At 36.7% G+C, this 21,526-nt stretch overlaps 1 protein-coding gene across 9 annotated transcripts in view; it reads left to right on the top strand.

The window, feature by feature from the left end:
- Positions 1-21,526, top strand: part of LOC109376575 (zinc finger protein 420) — a 124,083-nt gene that overhangs the window by 79,944 nt on the left and 22,613 nt on the right. For 5 of the 9 annotated variants that reach the window (XM_019632582.1, XM_019632584.1, XM_019632586.1 and 2 more), the window contains 2 exons: positions 727-815; positions 2,075-2,201. The exons of 3 other annotated variants lie outside the window; for them this stretch is intronic. In XM_019632582.1, coding sequence (XP_019488127.1) covers positions 807-815; positions 2,075-2,201 — 136 coding nt within the window. In that variant the 5' untranslated portion in view covers positions 727-806. Of the gene's footprint in view, positions 1-726; positions 816-2,074; positions 2,202-9,244; positions 9,330-21,526 lie in introns of all 9 variants that reach the window. One more of the 9 variants, XM_019632587.1, reaches the window with a different exon arrangement.

The following is a 21,526-nucleotide window of genomic DNA, read 5'->3' on the forward strand; positions in this document are numbered from 1 at the left end:
TTGTTTTACTCTTGTTGCATGGTCTTACTATTCGCTAAATCTTTTAGGAATGCTACTATACTTTTTTGAGAAACATTATACTTTGTTTTATTCAGAAATTTACTGAGATTTTTAATAACAATTTTAAATAGTCATGTCACTAATGGCAACACCGCTTGTGACATTTGACTTCTTAATGTCCATAATTGTAGAAGCCTCCATTTGTAGATAATAAATTTCATTTATTCTACACACATACTTGTATATGCATATACATACGTATGCATATAATAGACTTTATTTCAAATGTCAAATATAAATAAATTATGTCAACAAAACAGTCGAATATTGTCATCTTATAAATTTAAATTTATTCATTTTAAGTAGTTGGAAGCATAAACATTTAATTATTCATGCCTTCTATTGTAGTTGTGTTTGTTCATTTAATATATTGAAATACAATGGTCATTATGTCTATTTTAGGTATAATGTATATAAATGTGTCATTATATATAACTTGCATTTCAGAAATAGTAGAGAAGTTTTTGTAAATATTTTCTTTCTGTGTATAGAGAGCACTGAGTTTGACAGAGGTAAGAACCACTAACTGTATCCCTCCTGCTTAGTGTGTATTTTGAGAATTGGAGCAAGAGACAGGAAGAAGAGAGCAACAAGGGTAATTGTACCTTAACTCATTTGAGCTTTTGTAAAGAGCATGGTCTCATGGTTCTGTTTTCTCCTCCCCAGCACTACCTTTTCCAGATTCTGTGCTTCTCTCAGATAGGAATCCAGAAGAGGATTGATCATTTCTTTTAACTCTAAAAACCATGGCTCAGGTAAATTGGTGTTTCCTCATACCCTCTTTAAGTAGTTGCTTTTTTACAGAGTATGTGCAGGTTTGCATTTCGTATTCCTGAAACTTCCTCCTAACTGACTCCACTCAGGAATGTGCTCCCCAGTTTATGCCATTCTTACAAGTGATAATGTCTTCCCTAAGTATGTCTTCCTAATCTAACCTATAGTCACATACTTATTCAAAAATCCATTGAGCATCTTTGACTAGGGGCACTGATACAACAACAACAGATTTCCTGATTTTAGAAGATAGGAAAGGATGTTAAATGGCACCACACATGAGAAAACTTTGAACTTCTCTTTAGATTTAAGTTTCCTGGTTAGGCAAGATAGGAGTTGGGCTTGACTGTGCCCAGTCTTCATACATGGCAAGAGCCCATGCTTTGTGAGATTTTAAGATTAGGAACAGGATTGGGGATTGAATACAGAGAGATCAGGGATGTTCCCTGGGAATCCATAATTGATACCAGTAATATGGATCATTTTGAGATTCAATATTATGTGCTAATCTTGAATGTGTAAGTTTGGGTTATCTTTTCCATCTTTCTGTTGATTAGAATAAAAAAAAGATATGTTAATAAGTGATTAATAGTAACAAAAAAGATTCACATGCAAAAGCTGTTGAGAATTATAAACTTCCCAAAACAAAACTGCTTATGAGATTTTTATATAACCTAAAATGTACTTACTAAATTATTGGTGGCAGGAAAATGTTTATGACATTTTATTCTGATATAATGACAAACCTTGAAGTTTCAATAAATTATTTAATGTTATGTGGATCTTATTTTATATGATAGATTTAAGATTTTACTGAAATATTTAACCAATTATTTTTCTTAATTTCTTAAATATAATAGAAAATAAGAAAGAGGAACTTGCATTTATTGAGAATGTATGACGTACAAGATAGATATTGCATAGGGTGCTTCTGTATGCTGGTTTTTTTAATAGGGACTTTGCATTTTTAGATTAATTTGATTTAATTTACTAATTCCCAGAGTTATGTTTGTAATGAGATGTTCTATATGCAGGAAATTTCTACAGCAACAGGAATAAAAAGGAATATGTCGGCACTTCAGAAGCACTAATTTCTGTAGTGTTCATCTATGTCAAGAGGCTGCATAGCTTATTTGCTGTGTCGCCTACTTTGTGGAGAGCTCTCCATCATCTCCCCTTCCACTGAAAAAACAGTTTCTTTTCTTTATTTCCACTACTAGTATTATGTTTGTTGTTTCAGAGAATGGTGATGTTTAGAGATATTGCCATTGACTTCTCTCAAGAAGAGTGGGAATGCCTGGACTTTGCTCAAAGGGATTTGTACAGAGATGTGATGTTGGAGAACTATAGTAACTTGGTGTCACTAGGTAAGGATATCTACCCCTAGTATTTCTGGATCTACTTTTGGAATGACTACCTTATTTGATGTTATTTCAAGGTTGTGTTTAAGTAATTAACTGAATTTCTTCTAATTCTCAAAGGAATGGTTTTAAATTATTGGAAGTAGACATAGATAATTTCATAGGGCACATTTATCTTTTTTTTACTTTTTAATATATTTTTATTATTTTATATATTGTATATTTAATTATACAATAGTTGACATTCAATATTATCCTACATCAGCTTCAGGTGTACAGCACAGTGGTCAGGCATCTACACAATCTATGAAGTGATTCCCCAAATAAGTCCAGTACCCACCTGACACCCTACATAATCTTTACAACATTATTGATTATAATCACTATCCTGTATTTCACACCTCTGTGACTGCTTTATGATACTAATTTGTACTTTCTAATTCCTTTGCCTTCTCCCTCATCCACATCACCAACCCCCCTGCTGTCTAGCAACCATCATCAGTTTTTTCTCTGTATTTCTTAATCTGTTTCTGTTTTGTTTGCTTGTTTATTCCATTCTTTAGATTCCACATATAAGTGAAATCATATAGTATTTGTCTTTATCTCAGTCTGACTTATTTCACTTAGCATAATATTTTCTAGGTTCATCATGTTGTTGCATATGGTAAGATTTCATTCTTTTTTATGGCAAAGTAATACTCCATTGTATAAATGTACCACAATTTCTTGATGCAGTTGTCTATTGATGGGCATTTCGGTTGTTTCCATTTCTTGGCTATTGTGAATAGCACCTCAGTAAACACAGGGGTGCATATATTTTTTCGAATTAGTGGTTTTTTTATTTCTTTAGATAAATACCCAGCAGTGGAATTGCTGGGTCATAAGGTAGTTCTATTTTTAATTTTTTGAGGAACCTCTATACTGTTTTCCATAGTGGCTGCACCAATCTGCAATCCCACCAACAGTGCACAAGGGTCCCCTTTTCTCCACATCGTTGCCAACACTTGTAGTTTGTTGATTTATGGATGATAGCCATTCTGACAGAAGTGAAGTGGTATCTCATTGTGGTTTTTATTTGTATTTCTCTGATGATTTGTGACGTTGAACATCTTTTCATATGTCTCTTGATCATCTGTATGTTCTCTTTGGAGAAATGTCTCTCATGTCCTCTGCCCATTTTTTAATTGTGTTGATTGTTTTTTTCAGTGTTGAGTTGTATGAGTTTTTGATAAATTTTGGATATTAACCCCTTATCAGATGTATCATTGGCAAATATCTTCTCCCATTCAGTAGGATGTCTTTGTTTTGTTGATGGTTTCCTTTGCTGTAAAAGAACTTTTTAGTTTGATGTAGTCCCATTTGTTTATTTTTTTATTTTCTTTCCCTTGCCTGAGGGGATATAGCAGTAAAAATAATTCTAAGGGTAATGTCTGAGAGTTTATTTCCTATGTTTTCTTCTAGGAGTTTTATGGTTTCGGGTCTTACAGTTTAGTCTTTAACCCATTTAGAGTTTATTCTTGTATATGGCGTAAGAAGGAGCTCCAGTTTTATTTGTTTGCATGTATCTGTCCAGATTCCCTAGCACCATTTATTAAATATATTGTATTTTCCCCATTGTATATTCTTGCTTTCTTTGTCATAGATTAAATGACCATGTGGGCGTGGATTTATTTTTGGGCTCTCTATTCTTTTCCATTGATCTGTGTATCTGTTTTTATGCCAATACCATGCTGTTTGGGTTACAGTAGCCTTGTAGTATAATTTGATATCAGGCAGTGTGATAACTCCTGCTTTGTTCTTATGTATCAGGACTGCCGTGGCTACTCAAGGTCTTTTATGGTTTCATATAAATTTTAGGATTATTTGTTCTACTTCTGTGAAAAATGTCATTTGTATTAATATTTTGATAGGGATTGCATTGAATCTATGTATTGCTTTGGGTAGTATGGACATTTTAATTATATTAATTCTTCCTATCCATGAGCATGGTATATGTTTCCATTTATTTATATCTTTTTTAATTTCACTCTTCAGTGTCTTATAATTTTCAGTAGAGGTCTTTACTTCCTTGGTTAAATTTATTCCTAAGTATTTTTTTTATGCAATTGTAAATTGGACTGTTTTCTTAATTTCTCTTTCTGATAGTTTATTATTGGTGTATGAAAATGCAACCAATTTCTGAATATTAATTTTCTATCCTCCTACTTTACTAAATTCATTTATTAGTTTTAATAGTTTTTGGGTGGAATCTTTGGGATTCTATACATATAATATTATGTCATCTGTAAATAATGACAATTTTACTTCCTCCTCTCCAATTTGTGTGCCTTTTATTTCTTTTTCTTGTCTGATTTCTGTAGCTAGAACTTCCAGTACTATGTTGAATAAAAGTGGTGAAAGTGGGCACCCTTGTCTTGTTCCTGATTTTAAGGGGAATGCTTTTAGCTTTTACCCATTGAATATGATGTTAGCTGTGGGTTTGTCATATATAGCCTTTATTATGTTCAGATATGTTCCCTGTATTTTCACTTTGCTGAGAGTTTTTATCATAAATGGGTGCTGGATTTTGTCAAATGCTTTTTTTGCCTCCATTGATTTGACCATATGATTTTTATTTTTCATTTTTTTATGTGGTATATCATGTTAACTGATATGCAGATATTGAACCAACCTTGCATACCAGGAATGAATCCCACTTGATCGTGGTGTGTGTTCTTTTTAATATATTGCTGAATTTGGTTTCTAATACTTTGTTGAGGATTTTTGCATCTATGGTCATTAGGGATATTGGCCTATACTTTTCTTTTTTTATAATGTCTTTGTCTGGTTTTGGGATCAGGGTAATGGTGGCCTTGTAAAATGAACTTGGGAGCCTTTCCTCCTTCTAGATTTTTTGGAATAGTTTGAGGAGAATGGGTGTTAATTCTTTTTTGAATGTTTGGTAAAATTCACCTGTGAAGCCATCTAGTCTAGGACTTTTGTTTGTTGGAAGCTTATTGATTATTGATTTAATTTTTTTGGTAGTAATTAGTCTGTTCAGATTTTCTGTTTCTTCCTGATTCAGCCTTGGAAAATTGTACACTTCTAGGGATTTATCCATTTCTTCCAGATTGTCTAATTTACTGGCGTATAGTTGCTCATAGTATTTTCTTAAAGTTTATGTATTTCTGTAGTTGCTTCTCTTTTATTTATGACTTTATTTGGGCCCTCTCTCTTTTGATCTTTTTCTTTTTTTTTAAATTTAGTTTTAGGTGTACAACACAGTGCAATACTTATACTTTTTAGCCCTCAAAGTGACAGCCCTCCTCCCCCAATCTGACACCCCACTCTCCCCCCCCCATATCATACGTATCTATTATAATTCCATTGATTCAACTCCTACACTATACTCCACATCCCGTGACAATATATATGTTAAATTATAGTTGACATTCAATATTATACAACATCAGCTTCAGGTGTACAGTGCAGTGATCAAACGTCTACCCCATCCATGAAGTGGTCTCCATAACAAGACATGTGACCATCTGACACCCTACAAAATATTTACCACATTATTAATTATATTCCCCAAACTGTCTTTCATATCCCTGTGGCAATATTGTAGTTACCTATTTATGCTGTCTAATCCCTTCCCCTTTTTTGTTGTTGTTGTTCCAGTTGGGTGATTTCTGCTATTTTGTCTTCTAAATCGCAGATCCGATCCTCTGCTTCATCTAATCTGGTGATTCCTTCGAGTGTGTTCTTCATTTCAGTTATTGTATTTGTTAGTTCTAACTGGTTGGTTTTTATGATTTCTCTATCCTTTTTTATGTCCTCACTAAGTTCCCTAAACATTCTTATCATCAGTGTTCTAAACTCTGTCTCTGAAATTTGGATATCTGTTTTATTTAGTTCCATTTCTAGAGGTTTCTTCTGATCTTTTACTTGGGACATGTTTCTTTGTTTCTTTATTCTGGCTGTCACTCTGTGATTGTTTTGATGTATTAAATAGATCACCAATGCCTGTCAGTCGTTGCTGGGTGCTCTTGTAGTATGTGTCCTTTATATTCGAATTGCACAGTCGCTGTAGTCTTCTGTCCCATATGTTCCAGAGGTGTGGCTGCTGAAGTTGCTCTTTAATTGCTTTTGGCTTGTCAGAGGGTCGGATTGACCCTCAAACTGATTAGCTGGGAGGATTAGCTCTGTTCACAGTGTATAAGATGCTGTGTGGAGGTTGACACCCTCAGAGGAGGCTTGGCCACTGTGGGCTCTTGTGCCTGTGGAGAATGTCCTTTGAGAGTGCCACTTGTAGTTTCAACTAGGTAGTACTCTGGTTTTGTCTAACACTGGGCCCTGGGTGTATTGTGCTGGTGTCTCTTGGGCAGGACTCCCACTCAGAGCCATTTCAGACCTACCAGTCTGTAGCTACCTGGTAGGTGTCTCAAGGCTGTGCACAGTTGGTTGCTGCCCGTGCTGGACCTGGGGTCATGTGGGGATGGTCTCTGTGTGAACTGATGCTGGCTGCCCCCTATATTGGTCCTGACGCAGTTTAGGAAAAGGCCCAGGGTCTCCTAGACCTATTGCCACCTGTCAGATGCCGGTAAGGCCCACCTATTGAAAGAGGGTTTTTAGGGGCATGTGTCTGACTATTTGACCCGGTGTTGAGGGTGCCTCTCCGATGTGGCACTAGCTTGGCAGGATGGAATTCAAGTGAGTTATGTGACGTGATTGGTAGTTTTTAAGACATTAATGCAGATTCAGGTCTTATACCAATACCTGGCCTGTGACCCCCTTGTATAGCATCCAAAGGGCACTGCAGCCAGCCTCCACCTCACGCCCTCAGATTTACAAAAGCTGCTTCCGAGCAGCTGTGGTGCAGGTTTGTGGTCACTGAATACCACGAAGATGACCCCAGGGCTCTGAAGACCACCTTCTGTTGTAAAAAACATTTTCCACAGTTCGTGGGGGTGGAGCCAGTCACCCCAGCACCCCGATTGCCCCTGGCAAGGTAGTTGTAGGTGAGTGATGTGCTGTTACAGGTGCGTAAAGACTGTGGTCAGTGGTTTCTACAAATTCAGTGTCGACTCAGCTCCTGGACCAGTGCTAGTTCCATGTCCACTTCATAAAACAAAAATAAAACAAGGCAACCCAACAACACCAAAAAACAAATACACTCCCACAGAAACTTGATAAGCAATGATCAGACAGGAGAAACAAAAGTATATAAAAGAGACATAAACACAAAAACAAAAACAGGAGAACAAGACAGAAAAACAGTGACCTGCTAAGTGAAAGAAGCCAGATACAAAGACTATATATACTGTATGTTTCCATTTATATGAAGTGTCCACAACAGACAAATCTATAGAGATAGAGGGTAGATGAGTGGTTGCTCAGCACTGGGGCAGGGACAGGGCAGTGGGGGTGAATCGGAGAATAAGAGTAGGGACATTGAAAATAACTGCTAACAGGCAGGGGTTTCTTTCTGAGGGGATAAAAACGCTATAAAATTAGATTGTGGTGATTGTTGCACAATTCTGTGACTATACTAGAAACCATTGGATGTACACTTTAAATGAATGAACTGTTTGTAGGTGAATTATATCTTTTTTAAGTGTTTTATACTTTACTGATGGCAGTATCAATTGGCATAACCATTTTGGAAAAAAATAAGAAAATAATTTCCAAACTTGTATGCTCTATAAAAATAGCTGGGGTCCTTTTAAAAATTTCAGATCACAGACCACACCCCAGACCAATTAAAATACAATCTCTCTGGGCATGGGAAACAGGTATTATTTTTTGATGCTCCTTAGGTTTTTCATATGTTCAGACATATTTGGTAACCACTACAGTATATCTCAGAATTTATTTTTAAAATTTGAAGGTTCATTTCATTATTATTTATGTCTCCCCTATTTTATGCTTTTTGATTACTCTTTAATCTTTTTTGCTTTTTAAATCTCCTTAATCAGGATGAATACAGTTTTTTGTTTTTAGTTCCATTTCCCCCTTGTTTACTTTGGAAGACATACATTATTTATATACTTTTAATAGTTATCTTTAATTTTTTATGCCATGCACTCCATCCCTCTTCATGCAAATGCAAAGTGTTCATTAATTGTAATGATGTTTGAAAAAATGTACTTATTTAATGGAAATTAAGTATTTTATAGGATATTAAATGTTTTAATTAATATTAAAATATAGTTATTCAATCCACATATAATATTTAGTTTGCATACTGCTTTACAGAGTTTATCTTGAAATAAACTATATGCCCCACTTTCATCCCTAGGATTTCAAGACCAATCAGTTGAGACACACAGATACAAGATTGTGTCTACCTTGAAATAAATTGGTGGCTGTTGTGGCAGCGAGTTGAGGTTCTATAAGAAAGATGAGAGATTGACATCGCTATGTCAATTATGTATCTCACTGCCACAAAATTCTTATCGGGGTGTACCAGCAATGTATGACTGTACTCTCTACACTTTTACCAGCATTAGATATTATCACTTAAAATATCTTTGTCAACTTATAGATTTAAAAAATTGAATAACATATCCCTGTGATTATTGATGAGTTTAAATATTTTGGGAGTAGTTCTGCCTGTTTTGGTCCTCTAATCGTTATCATTATTGTTTGTGTCACTTCACAAATACGTACTTAACACAGGCTAATGTGTTCCTTCTCACAGGACAAGGTAAAGGATCTTAGGACGCTTTAACTTTGATCAGTCTTTCCCATTTAATATGTTATTATTCTGTGGTATTTTAATTATGTTTTCTTTGTAACCCCCCAAATGGGCATTATTTTTTATTTATAATGATGATGTTTGCTTGTAGATTTATTCACATGGTTATCCTTTTATTTGCACACTATTCCTCTTCCATTATACCTTCCTACTGGGATTATTTTATTTATCATAAAAATATATTAGGCGATGCCTATTGTTAGTAAATTCTCTCCATTTTTATTGTTGTTGTTGCAAAATAACCTTGTTTCACTTTCATTCTTGCCTGATGATTTAACTGGGTATAAACGGACAATTATTTTTTTCTCAGCACTCTGAAGATATTATTCCATTGTCTTCTGGCTTCTATTGTTGCTCTTGAGAAGTCTGACATCTGTCTCATTGTTGTTCCTTTTGTAAGTAATCTGTAATTTCTCTCTGGCTGCTTTAAAAAAATTTTTTTCTCTAAGATTTTAATGTTATTGATTATATTGTTTTATTTCTAGAAGTTTGATATTTTCCTCCTCTCCTAGATCTTTTTATGATATCTATATAGTCCTTTTCTCATGGTTTTGACTTTATATTTTCTTATATTTCAAGCATTTATATGCATTCATTCAACAATTTCAGTTTTTGGGGAACAGATCTAATTCTGCAATTTCTTGTATTCATAGGGGCTCTTCTGTAATGATGACTTATCCATAACATTTTTGTCTCCATTTGAGAGTCTTGTTCCTTGTAATTTTCTTTTGCTGTCAGATGGATTTTTGTTTTTCCTTTCTTTGATGTATAGGCCTTGGGTTGTTCTGATTTTGTAAAGAGGTTCATTGCAGGCCCAAGGATTTGTCTCTTGGATTTTTTTCAGACCATTAAGATACAAACTTTTAGGCAGTTAAGCTCAGCAAATATCCTGAGTGCTGTGACTTCAGAGTATGTTTACCTCTCTAGCATCTGGTTTTCACTTCATTGTGCCTCCTCTGGATTTTCTTTACTTTCTTTTGAGCATGGCATACTTTTAAAAGGATGTTTGTCATATTTTATCCAGCATTTCCTGGTGTTTTCAGGAAATGTGGTGCACCATTCACATACTTAAACAATATTGAATCCAATCTTTCAACATGCATGCTATATGTACATTTCTATGTCTTTTTTTTTTTTTTTAAAGATTTTTATTGGGGAATTGGGAGGATAGGAACAGTGCTGGGGAGTTGGGGGAAGGGGAACAGACAAGTTGCTGTCGTTTTTGTTCTTCAATCTAGTTGTGGAGGATGTTGCTTCACTGGCCCAAGTTGGCACCATCATTGCGCTCTTCCCAGGCGAGGCAGATCAGTCGCCGGCCTCTGGACGACCGCTCACTGCGGCTGCTGGCCGCTCACGCTGGCTGCTGGCTACATACGGTAGCCCATGGCAACCCACTGCCACAGGGGCTGCAGCCTACGCCGTCGTCAGCGACTCCCGGCAGCCCAGCTCCAGGTTGAGCTGTTGTTCAGCATCTTAGCTGTAGAGGGCAGTGTCACTGGCCCTCATATGTGGGATCCGAACCGGGGCCCTCTGGCATCCCAAGCGAGTTCTTAACCATCGCGCCACTCGGCCGGCCCTCTATGTCTTTTTTTAAAGATTCATTTTTTTTCTTAAAAAGTGTTCCACATTTTTTGTTAAGTAATTTCCTCAGTATTTTATAAATTTTGTTGACAATATAAATAGGAATATTTTGTTCTATGATGTTTACTAAATCGTTAATTCTGATATATATTTACACAAATATAGCAATGTATGGATTTCTGTAAATTGATAATCTTACAGAAATATCTAATAGTTTTTCAGTGGATAATATTAGATTATCAGATCATTTTGCTCTTTACATATAATGTATTACCTCTTCTTTTAACATTTGTACCATTTTAAAAACTACATTAAGTAGGACCTGAATATTTGAGTATTTCATAAAATGAAAACAAATAATTCTTGTTCTTCTTTTGAACTTTATTGGGAGTGCTTCTAATGTTTAACTATTAGATATGTTTCTATAGGTTTCTGGTAAATACCATTAATTAGGAGTAAGGACATTCTGGTCTTAGAGAGTTTTTAGTTTTTAATAAAGAATCCTAAAATAGATTTTCTGATGTTGAACTATTCCTGCATTTGTGGGATCATGATATGTTAGAACTCAAATACACAGCTAGATTCTATGTTGCAAATGTTTTATTTAAAAATTTTACCTATGTCCATGAATTTAGCTTTGTTTTACTCAGCTCTTTTTGTGCAGTTTTGTTATCTGAGTTAATTTATCTTTGTAAAATGACTTAGGTATATTTCCATATTTTCATATGCTCAACAACAGTTACATATGATTGGAATTTTATTTTTAATGGTTTGGATGATCTTGCCAGTGATACTATCAGTCATCAATATCTATTGCCTTTTAGGAACAAATTTAAAGTTCTTATGTGGTTATTGATGTATACTCAGATCTTCTGTCTTAATGGATTATTGTTTATTATCTTCATCCATTCCACCTAATTCCTTCAATTTACTGTTGAATTACATATAGATTTTTCTCATAAACACTTTTTTTTTAAAAGATTCTTATTGGAGAATTGGGGGATGGGAACAGTGCTGGGGAATTGGGGGAAGGGGAACAGACAAGTTGCTGTCGTTTTGTTCTTCAGTCTAGTTGTGGAGGACGTTGCTTCACTGGCCCAAGTTGGCACCATCATTGCGCTCTTCCCGGGCGAGGCAGATCATTTGCCGGCTTCTGGACAGCCGCTCACTGTGGCTGCTGGCTGCTCACGCTGGCTGCTGGCTACATACGGTAGCCCGTGGCAACCTACTGCCACAGGGGCTGCAGCCTACGCCATCTCCGGTGACTCACAGCAGCCCAGCTCCAGGTTGAGCTGTTGTTCAGCATCTTAGCTGTAGAGGGCAGTGTCACTGGCCCTCATATGTGGGATCCGAACCGGGACCCTCTGGTGTCCCAAGCCAGTTCTTAACCATCACACCACTTGGCCGGCCCTCTCATAAACACTTTTAACTTCTGTGGAATGTTTGGATTTATGTTGTTTTCTTCCTTTTCCTTTCCATTGTTTTGGATTAGTGTCGAATCTGATTTTTTTATCTACTTGTAAGATTTTTATATCATATATTTGTATTTGCAAAGAATTGACTTATAGTTTTTTAAATGTAAATTTATTTATTTCTCAATTACAGTTGACATTCAATATTATATTTCATGTGTACAGCATAGTGGGTAGACATTTATGGAACTTATGAAGTGATCCCCCGATAGCTCTATTACCCCCCTGACATCATATATAGTTATTACAAAATTGTTGACTATATTCCCTATGCTTTATTTTACATCCCGGTGACTGTTTGTCCTCCCCTCTACCCACCTTCCCCGTGGTAACCACCATTCTGTTATATATATGTATGAGCTTGTGTTTTCATTGTTTTTTTAATTTGTTGATTTTGTTTTATAGCACACATGACTGAAATCATATGGCTCATGTCCTTTTCCATCTGACTTATTTCACTTAGCATAATACTCTGAAGGTCCACCCGTACAGTCACAAGTGGCAATGTTTCATCTTTTTTATGGCCGAGTAGTATTCTGTTATATATACTGTATGTACCACATCTTTATCCATTGATCCATCAAAAAACACTTAGGCTTTTTTTCTATGTCTTGGCTGTTGTAAATGGTGCTGCCATGAAAACAAAGATACAAATAAGTGTTTTCAAATTTTTTGAGTACACTCCCAGAAGAGGGATTGCTGGGTCATATGGTAGCTCTATTCTTAATTTTCTGAGGAACATTCATTCTGTTTTTAATAATGCCTGCACTAATTTACATTCCCACCAGCAGTGTGCAGTGGCTCCTGTTTTCCCACATCCTCTCCAACACTTATTTCTTGTCTTATTGATAATAACCATTTTAACAGGTATGAGGTGACATCTTGTGGTTTTGATTTGCTTTTTCCTTATAAATAGTGTTATTGAGCATCTTCTTATGTATCTGTTGGTAATGTTGGACATCTGTATGTCTTCTTGGGAAAAGTGTCTGTTCAGGTCCTGTGCCCATTTTTTAATTGGATTGTTTTTTGTCGTTGAGTTATATGAGTTCTTATGTATTTTGGATATTTACCTCTTATGGGAGATATCATTGCAAATATCTTTTCCCATTCATTTGGTTTTCTTTTTGTTTTGATGGCTTCTTTTGTTGTATAGCTTTGTAGTTAGATATAGTCCCATTCATTTATTTATTTATTTTTTATTTGCCTTGACTTCGGGGTCAATTTCACAAAATCTCCTCTGAGACCAAATTCCGTAAGTTTAGTCCTTATGTTTTTCTTCTATGTATTTTATTGTTTTGAGTCTTTCACTCATTTTGAGTTAGTTTTTTGTGTATGGTGTTATTTAACAGCCTAATTGCATTCTTTTGCATGTGGTTTTCCAGTTTTCCCAGCTCACAGTTCTGTTCCATTGGTCTGTAGTTTGTTTTTCTGCCAGTACCATACTGTTTTGATTACTGTAGATTTGTAGTATACAATAGTTTGAAATCAGTGTGTGTGATACCTCCCACTTTGTTCTTTTATCTCAGGATTGTTTTGGCTATTGGGGCCTTTTGTGGTTCCATATAAATTAGAGGATTTTTTGTTCTATTTTTTGTTCTAAAAATGTCATTGGGATTGCATTAAATTGACATATTGCTTTAGGTAATATCACCATGTTAACAATGTTGAGTCTTCCAATCCATGAACAAAGAATATCTTCCCACTTTTTTGTATCTTCTTCAATTTCTTTCAACAATGTCTTGTAGTTTTGAGTGTACCAGCCCTTCACGTCTTTTGTTAAGTTTATTTGTAGGCGTTTTATTATTTTTGTTTCAATTTATGGGATTGTTTCCTCATTTCTCTTTCTGATATCTTGTTGTTAATACCAAGGGTGCCTATACACATTTTAAGAGATGTTATCTATTGTATATATTACTTTATAAAGTTGAATTACGGTAGCAATGTGTAGTATGACATTCACTCAAAAGATGATGTTAATCAAATGAATGCTAGCATCACCATGCAACTGGCAGGACAGTCAGAAAAAATGGTGGAAGCACGGTTGTTGTTCAAGGAGCACAAGACCATTTTGAAGTGGTATTTGAAACTTGAGAACATTCTCCTGACTTAACATCCCTTGACTTCTACCTATGGGGGACCTTAAATGATGTGGTATACCATAGAAAGCCAGCTATAACTGCAGTACTTTGGGAAGAACTTGAAACGACATGTGCAGCGAACAAGTGGACATTTTGGTCAACGTTGCTCAAGCAGTAGTTTGCCATGATCAGAAGTGTCTGGACGCTGATGTAACCACTTTAAGCACCTCTTGTAATTGCAGAAGTCAAATGTGACTTGTATTCATCTTTTATTATTGGTATATTAATATATTGAATATTACAATTTTAATACAGTTTTTTCCTTTCTTAAAATGTGTATACATTTGTTTGGCACCCTCTGTATATAGGAATGCAAGGGATTTTTGTACATTGATTTTGTATCCTGCAACTTTTACTGTATTTGTTTATTATTTCTAACAGCTTTTTGCTGGAGTCTTTAGGGTTTTCTATACGTAGACTTGTCATGCAAATAGTGACAGTTTTACTTCATCATTCCCACTTTGGATGCTTTTTATTTCTTTCTCTTGCTTGATTTCTCTGGCTAGGACTTCTAGTACTATGCTGAATAACAGTGATGAGCGTGGGCATCCTTGTCTTGTTCCTGATCTGAGAGGTAATGCTTTTAGTTTTTCACCATTGAGTATGTTAGCTAAGAGTTTGTTATATATAACCTTTATTATGTGGAGATACTTTCCATCTCTACTTATTGTATTGAATGTTTTAGTCATAAATGGATGTTGTATCTTAACAAATGCTTTTTCTGCATCTCTTAATATGCTCATTTGATTTTTATCTTTTATTTTGTTAATGTAGTGTATCACAGTGATTGATTGTGGATAGTGAACCATGCTTTTATTCTGGAATGAACTCCATTTGATCATGCTGTATGATCATTTTAATGTTTGTTGTATTCGATTTGCTAATATTTTGTTTAGGATTTTTGCATCTATGTTTATCAAAGATATTGGCCTGTAACTCCTTTTTTTGTGTGTGTTGTCCTTCTCTGGTTTTGGTGCCAGGGTAATGTTGGCCTTGTAAAATGAGTTAGGGAGTATTCCCTCTCCTCCAGTTCTTTCCGAAGAGGCTCTGAAAGATTTGTATTAAATGTTCTTTGAATGTTGGATAGAATTCACCAGGGAGCCATCTGGTCCTGGACTTTGTTTTGGGGGAGTTTTTTTATTACTGCTTCTGGTATTACTAGCAATCAGTCTGTTTAGGTTTTCCCATTCCTCATGATTCAGCCTCAGAAGTTTGTATATTTCTAAGAATTTTTCCATTACTTTGAGGTTGTTGAGTTGGTGGTATATAGCCTTTCATAACATTCTCGCATAGTCCTTTGTGTTTCTGTGGTATTTCTTGTAACTTCTCTATCATTTCTGATTTTTTTTTTAGTCTTTTTTTTTTCATTAGTAAGTCTAGCCAGAGGTATGTCAATTTTATCTTTTCAAAGAATTAGCTCTTTCTTTCATTAAGTTTTTACTGTCATTTTGTTCTCTACTTCATTTATTTCTTCTCTGATTTTTGTTATTTCTTCTGCTGACTTTGGGCTTCATTTGTCTTTTTATTCTTTAAGGTGTAATGTTAGATTGTTTATGTGAGATTTTTCTTGTTTCTTAAGGTAGGCCTGTAATGCTATAAAATTCCCTCCTAGTACCACTGTTACTATATAACACAAATTTTGGTATGTTGTATTTTCATTTTTCTCTGTGTCTTCTGATCTCTTATTTCTTTTTTGACCCAATAGTTGTTTAGTAGCATGTTGTTTAACCTCACTTACTTGTGGTTTTTTCAGCTTTCTTCTCTTAGTTAATTTCCAGTCCCATAGCATAGTGGCCGGAAAATATGCTTGGTGTGATTTTCCATCTACCTAAATTTATTGAGACTAGTTTTGTGCCCCAACATATGGTTTACCCTTGAGAATGTACTACATGCCTTGAGAAGAATACATATCCTGTTGTTTGGGGATGGGAAGTTTTATAAATATCAATTAAATCCACCTGATCTAATGTGTCATTTAAGGCCAATATTTCCTTATTGAATTTCTGTCAGGATTATATATCCATTGCTGGAAGTGCATATTCAGTTCCTCTACTATAATTGTATTTTTTTTATTTCTTCCTTAGTCTGTTAGTAATTGCTTTGTACATTTTGGTGTTTTCAGTTTGGGTCCATACATATTGATAAATATTATGTCTTCTTGGTGAATTGCCCCCTTTATCATTATAAAATGTCCATCTTTGTCTTTTCTTACTTTTCTCATCTTGGAATCTATTTTATCTAAATACTGCTACACTTGCTTTTCTCTGGATTCCATTTTCTTGGCATATCATTCACCACTTCACTTTGAGGCTATGTTTGTCTTTGGAGCTGAGATGTTTCTCTTGCAGGCAACATATATGTTGGGTCTTGTTTTTTAACCCATCCCACTACTCTGTTTTTTGATTGGTGATTTTTGTTCATTTACATTTAGAGTGACTTGCTATAGGAGAATTACCAGGGCCATTTTACTGTTTTATTTCTCGTTGGTCTATAGCTCCATTCTTTTCCCTTATGATAATGTCTGCTATTTTAATTTGATGGTTTTTCTATTATTTTTGTTTGTTTCCTCTTTTTTTGTTTCATGTTTCAGCTCTGGATTTTTTTGTGTATGTTTACCATTAGGTTTGTGTAGAATGTTTTATACATACAGTAGTCATTTCTCCTATGATTGCATCTTATCTTCAGGCACCTGTACACATTCAGTTCTTTTCTCCTTCTATAATTTTGTTGCGACAAATTATGTTTATATGTTGTGCATTCGTTACCAAATTGCAGTAGTTATAGTTATTTTTAATGCTCCCTTTTCCCCTTTAACATTTATGTTGTACTTAAGTGTTTAATATCCTATTCTGAAGTTGAGTTGCAGTTTCCTGCTTCTGTTTGTCTGTTAATCATATTATGCAAAGTCTTGTATACTTTTGTCTTTCTGTTTCTGGTAGAAGAGCTCCTTTCAACATTCTTGCAATGCAGGTCTTGTGGTACATTCTGTCAGCTTCTACTTATCTAGAAAAGCCTTTGTTTCTCTCATATCTAAAGATAACTTTGTTGTCTATATTATCTGTGGCTGATGTTTTCTCTCTTTTAATGAGGACGGAACATTTAAATTGTTTAAATGCATGTTCCCAGGGCTTAAACCTTTTAAATCAACTTTTATACTGTGTTTTTAAAAAAGTTTATAACAAATTTGCTAACTATTTTTGTGAACTGAAATTTTCAGGAAATACTCACCAAAGACTGTAGTAGTGCTTGAGGGTATGATACCTCTGGAAACATTCCCCCTTAATGTATAGATGCAACTCTGCGTCACCAGTCCACAATGTGTTAATATTTTGAATATTTCCTTCTCTCTCCTGGCTTGCAATGTTTATACTGAAAAATCTGATGATAATCTATTGGGCTTTCCTTTGTAGGTTAGTCTTTCCCCCCTGACTACCTTGTCAATTTTTTGTCACTAATTTTTGACAACTTGAATAGAATATGTCTTGGAGAGGTTCTTTTTGCACTGATATAATTAGGTGTTCTGTTGGCTTTTTCTATTCTAAAGTCCAGTTCTTTCCATAGGCTTGAGAATTTCTCATTAGTTATTTCTTTGAGTAGGCTCTCTGTTCCCTTCTCCCTCTCTTCTGGTATATCCATTATCCTTATATTGCTCTTTCTAATGTAGTCAGATAGTTCTCATAGAGTTCTTTAAAATTTTTTTTTCATTCCTAGTTCTCTCTCTTCTTTCTCCTGGGTCATTTCTAGGTTTCTAGGTTTGATCTTGCTAATTCTCTTTTCCATCTTGTCTGCTCTTTTTCCAGTGCCCTCTAATGCTTTCCTCATCTCATTTATTGATTTCTTCATATCCAGAATTTCTGTTTGGCTCTTTCTTGATAGTGTCAGTGTCTTTGGTAAAGTACTTCTTGTGTTCATTAATTTTATTCCTGAGCTTATTGAACTCCCTTTCTGAGTTTTCTTGTATCTCGTTGAGTTTCTTCATAACTGCAATCTTGAATTCTCTCACTTAAATCACAGTCTTCCATGTCTTTGGGTTTGGTTTCCAAAGCCTTTTTATTTTCTTTCTATGTTCCCATGGAAGTACTTAACAGATTGTTTCTCTGCCTGCACATTTGGGGTAGTGAACTCTTGTTTAGATACTGTTTTGCTCTCAACAGTTCAAAAGACTGATAGATATGGTACTTTCTTTTGTTTTCCAATAGATGGTGTTATAGCACAGGTTTTTGTTTTCTGTCACCTCTATTTATGCCTCTGGGATCACAGAGTGACATTGCTTTGGATAAGGAAAACGCCATGTACCCACTAGGATTGTGAGCGACCCCTCTTTGATGGGCTCGCCTAAGTTATGGGGAGCCCACTGTGGTGAAGGAAATGTAGATGTGATAGAGATCCTGTTTTGTGAGCTTCCAGCACTACCTCCTTTGTACTAATGGCCACTGTCTCTGCTGTGTTTTTTGAGGTGTCTCAACTGTCTGTAGTGAGCTCTGCCATGATGGGCAGGGCAGGGGAAGCAAGTTTATGATTTTACAGCTCTGCAACCCTCTCCTAGCAATGGTTGTCGGCACCACTATACTGTTTAAGGCACCTCAGCTTTCTCTACTGTGCTCTGACGTGATTGGTGGGACACTGGAGTCAAGTTGGTGATTTTTGCAGCTCTGCCCTTTTGTCAGCAATGGTTCTGGGAACTGCTGCTCTGTTTAAACTCCTCAGCCACCTCAACAGTACTCTGCCATGATGGGTGAGGGGGGCAGGAGATGCCTTTTTCTCCAGGGACACTGCTGCTGTACGCACTCTTATGCTCCAGGCCAGGAGTTGGCAAACTTTTGAGACGGAAGAGCCGCCAGGTGTCAGCAAACTGCGGCTCGCGAGCGTGTGGCTCTGAAGTAAAATTAAAAATGAAAATAAACTATCATAGTTTCATTTATAAAAATTTTAAAGGATATTATCCACGTAATGGTGATTATGTAAAAATATATTTATGGCTCTCAAAGAATCTTTAAATGTTGTGAGGGACAGGATTGGCTCTTCCAGGGGTCGGCAAACTTTTGAGACAGTGTACCCAAAGAGCCGCATGAGATTCGCAAGCCACAGTTTGCCGACCCCTGCTCCAGGCTGTAATGTGAGATCTGCAGCCCAACTTCTCCACTGCTACCACACTTGCTGGAGCTGTGTTAGGCACCAAACTGCATCTGTGTACACTGTTCCTGTCCTTCCTCCCATCTCACCTCCCCTACTCATTCCAGTACACCCACCTTCGTCACGTCCTGCATGGCAAGGACAGTGAGAAACGAGAGGGGCGGCGCAGAGTTAAAGAGCACAAGAGACAGAGAAAAGGCTAAAGCGGGGCCAGGGGGCATCAGCCTCTAAGGACTGAGCCCCTAATCGGGCCATCGCATGGCTTTTATTTGAGAAAATTTCAAGGAAGTGAAACTGAATTACTCAAAGATCCGTGTGTCACGTGCCTTAGGGCTGTTTTCCATTAACCAGCTCCCATTGTATTCCAACATGTACGATGCCTTCATACAGCCTGCACAACCCCCAGGACAGCGTTACTGGACCGCGTCCATCCAAATAAGGGAGATGACCGATATCATTCCATCGGGTCTGAGCATTCCGAGACACCTCCTCAGGACCTCATTAGGTCAGGGGTTAGTGCGGGGTGGGGCGGTCATGGACGTAGCTGTAAAGCAACACACCTTCACAGGTCTGGAATCTTTCAGGTGTGTCTGTGTGTTGAGCAGGGTATCCCTTATTGAGTTATAGTTGTGTGACTTGTAAATTTAAGGGGAGAAACAAATGAGTTGCCGTGTCCAGTGCTGCTAGTCAAACAGGCCGGAGTAGGGGCGACAGAGGAATAAGAAAGACAGACAAAGAAATACTTGAAAGCGGGGACAAGGTGGAAAGCTGTCTCCTGATGGGAGAACAGTGACCCAATCTAGCAGCGTGGTTTATTTATATAGCCTTGCTTATGCCGGGGCAGGAAAGAGGAGCTATAGCCTTGGGCAGGAAGCTTTCCCTGCCTCAGCTGCAGGATGTTAGCAACCAGTGTTGCAACCAATGTATCAGACTCAAGATGTTTAGTACCCAATATATCAAACCCTCTCACCCCCAGCCACGCCCTTGCTGGAAACCGAAATCTCCATATGCTGAGGTGCTATGCTAGCCTTGCTAAGGACGCAGCCAGAGAGTGTGCCTTGCACCAGCTTCTCCTTTACACCTCCAGATGGGTCTCTCAGTCCACGGCAATGAGTCTCCTCATTCAGCCATAATGCTGACATCACTCCTCTTGACTACTTTTTACAACAAAACTTCTCAAAAGAGTTTCCCATTTTCCCTATCTCCAACTCATCTCCCATGCCTTCATAAGTGCTTCATTCAAAATTTGTCCCCATTACACCACCAGAATTATTTTGTGAAGATCACTAGTAACCTCCATATGGTTAAAGTCTTTGTTAAATTAAAAATCATCATTTTACTTCATCTCTCACTATTTGACACAATTGGGCATTCCTCAAAACCAAAGCACTTTTTTACTTGGCTTCTGGGATTCCACATTCTCCTAATGTTTCTCCATCCTCCATGGCTACTCCTTCATCTCCTTTGCTGGTTCCTTCTCATCTACATGACCTCTAAATGTTGAAGTGCCTCAGGGCTCAGTCCTCAAACATCCCTTTCCTCCCCTTCTCTTCCTTTCTCTTCGGTGTTCGAAGACTCCCTCAACCTCATGAAATCCCATAGCTTTAAATGACATCTATATGTTGATGACTCCAAAATTTACATATCTAATCCAAATATCTTACCAGAACTCCATATTTGTACAGATACCTGCCTACCCAATATCTTTATGATATCAAATAGTTCAAAACCAAACTCTTAATATTTTCTCCCAAACCTGTTCCTGCTACAATGAGAAGTTCTTGGTAAAGGGTACTTACATTCCTCCAGATGCTCAGGCAAAATACTTAGACTTTTCCTTGACGTCTCTTTTTCATGTAACATGTTCAATCTATCATCAAATCCTCTTTATTATACCTTCAAAATATATCTAGAATCCAGTGATAGATATCTCACTTTCTACACCCCTTTCTCCACGATCATCTTGCCTGAACCACATGAATTATTGCCTCCTAAATTTTGTCCACCCAGCTTCTGTATTTTCTTGCTATATGTTATTTTTTTACCTTTAAAACAATTCATGGGCTGGCCGAGTGGCTCAGTTGGTTAAGAGCGAGAGCTTTGAGCAATAGGGTCGCTGGTTCGATTCCCACATGGGCCAGTGAGCTGCACCTGAGCTGAGCTGCTGCCGAGCTGCCAACAGCTCGTTGGGTGGAAGAATGGCTCAGTGGTTAGAGCATGTGCTCCTAACAACAAGGTTGCCGGTTCAACTCCCGCATGGGATGGTGG

The sequence above is a fragment of the Hipposideros armiger genome, unplaced genomic scaffold, assembly GCF_001890085.2.
Source record: "Hipposideros armiger isolate ML-2016 unplaced genomic scaffold, ASM189008v1 scaffold_1154, whole genome shotgun sequence".
NCBI classification, from domain to species: domain Eukaryota; kingdom Metazoa; phylum Chordata; class Mammalia; order Chiroptera; family Hipposideridae; genus Hipposideros; species Hipposideros armiger.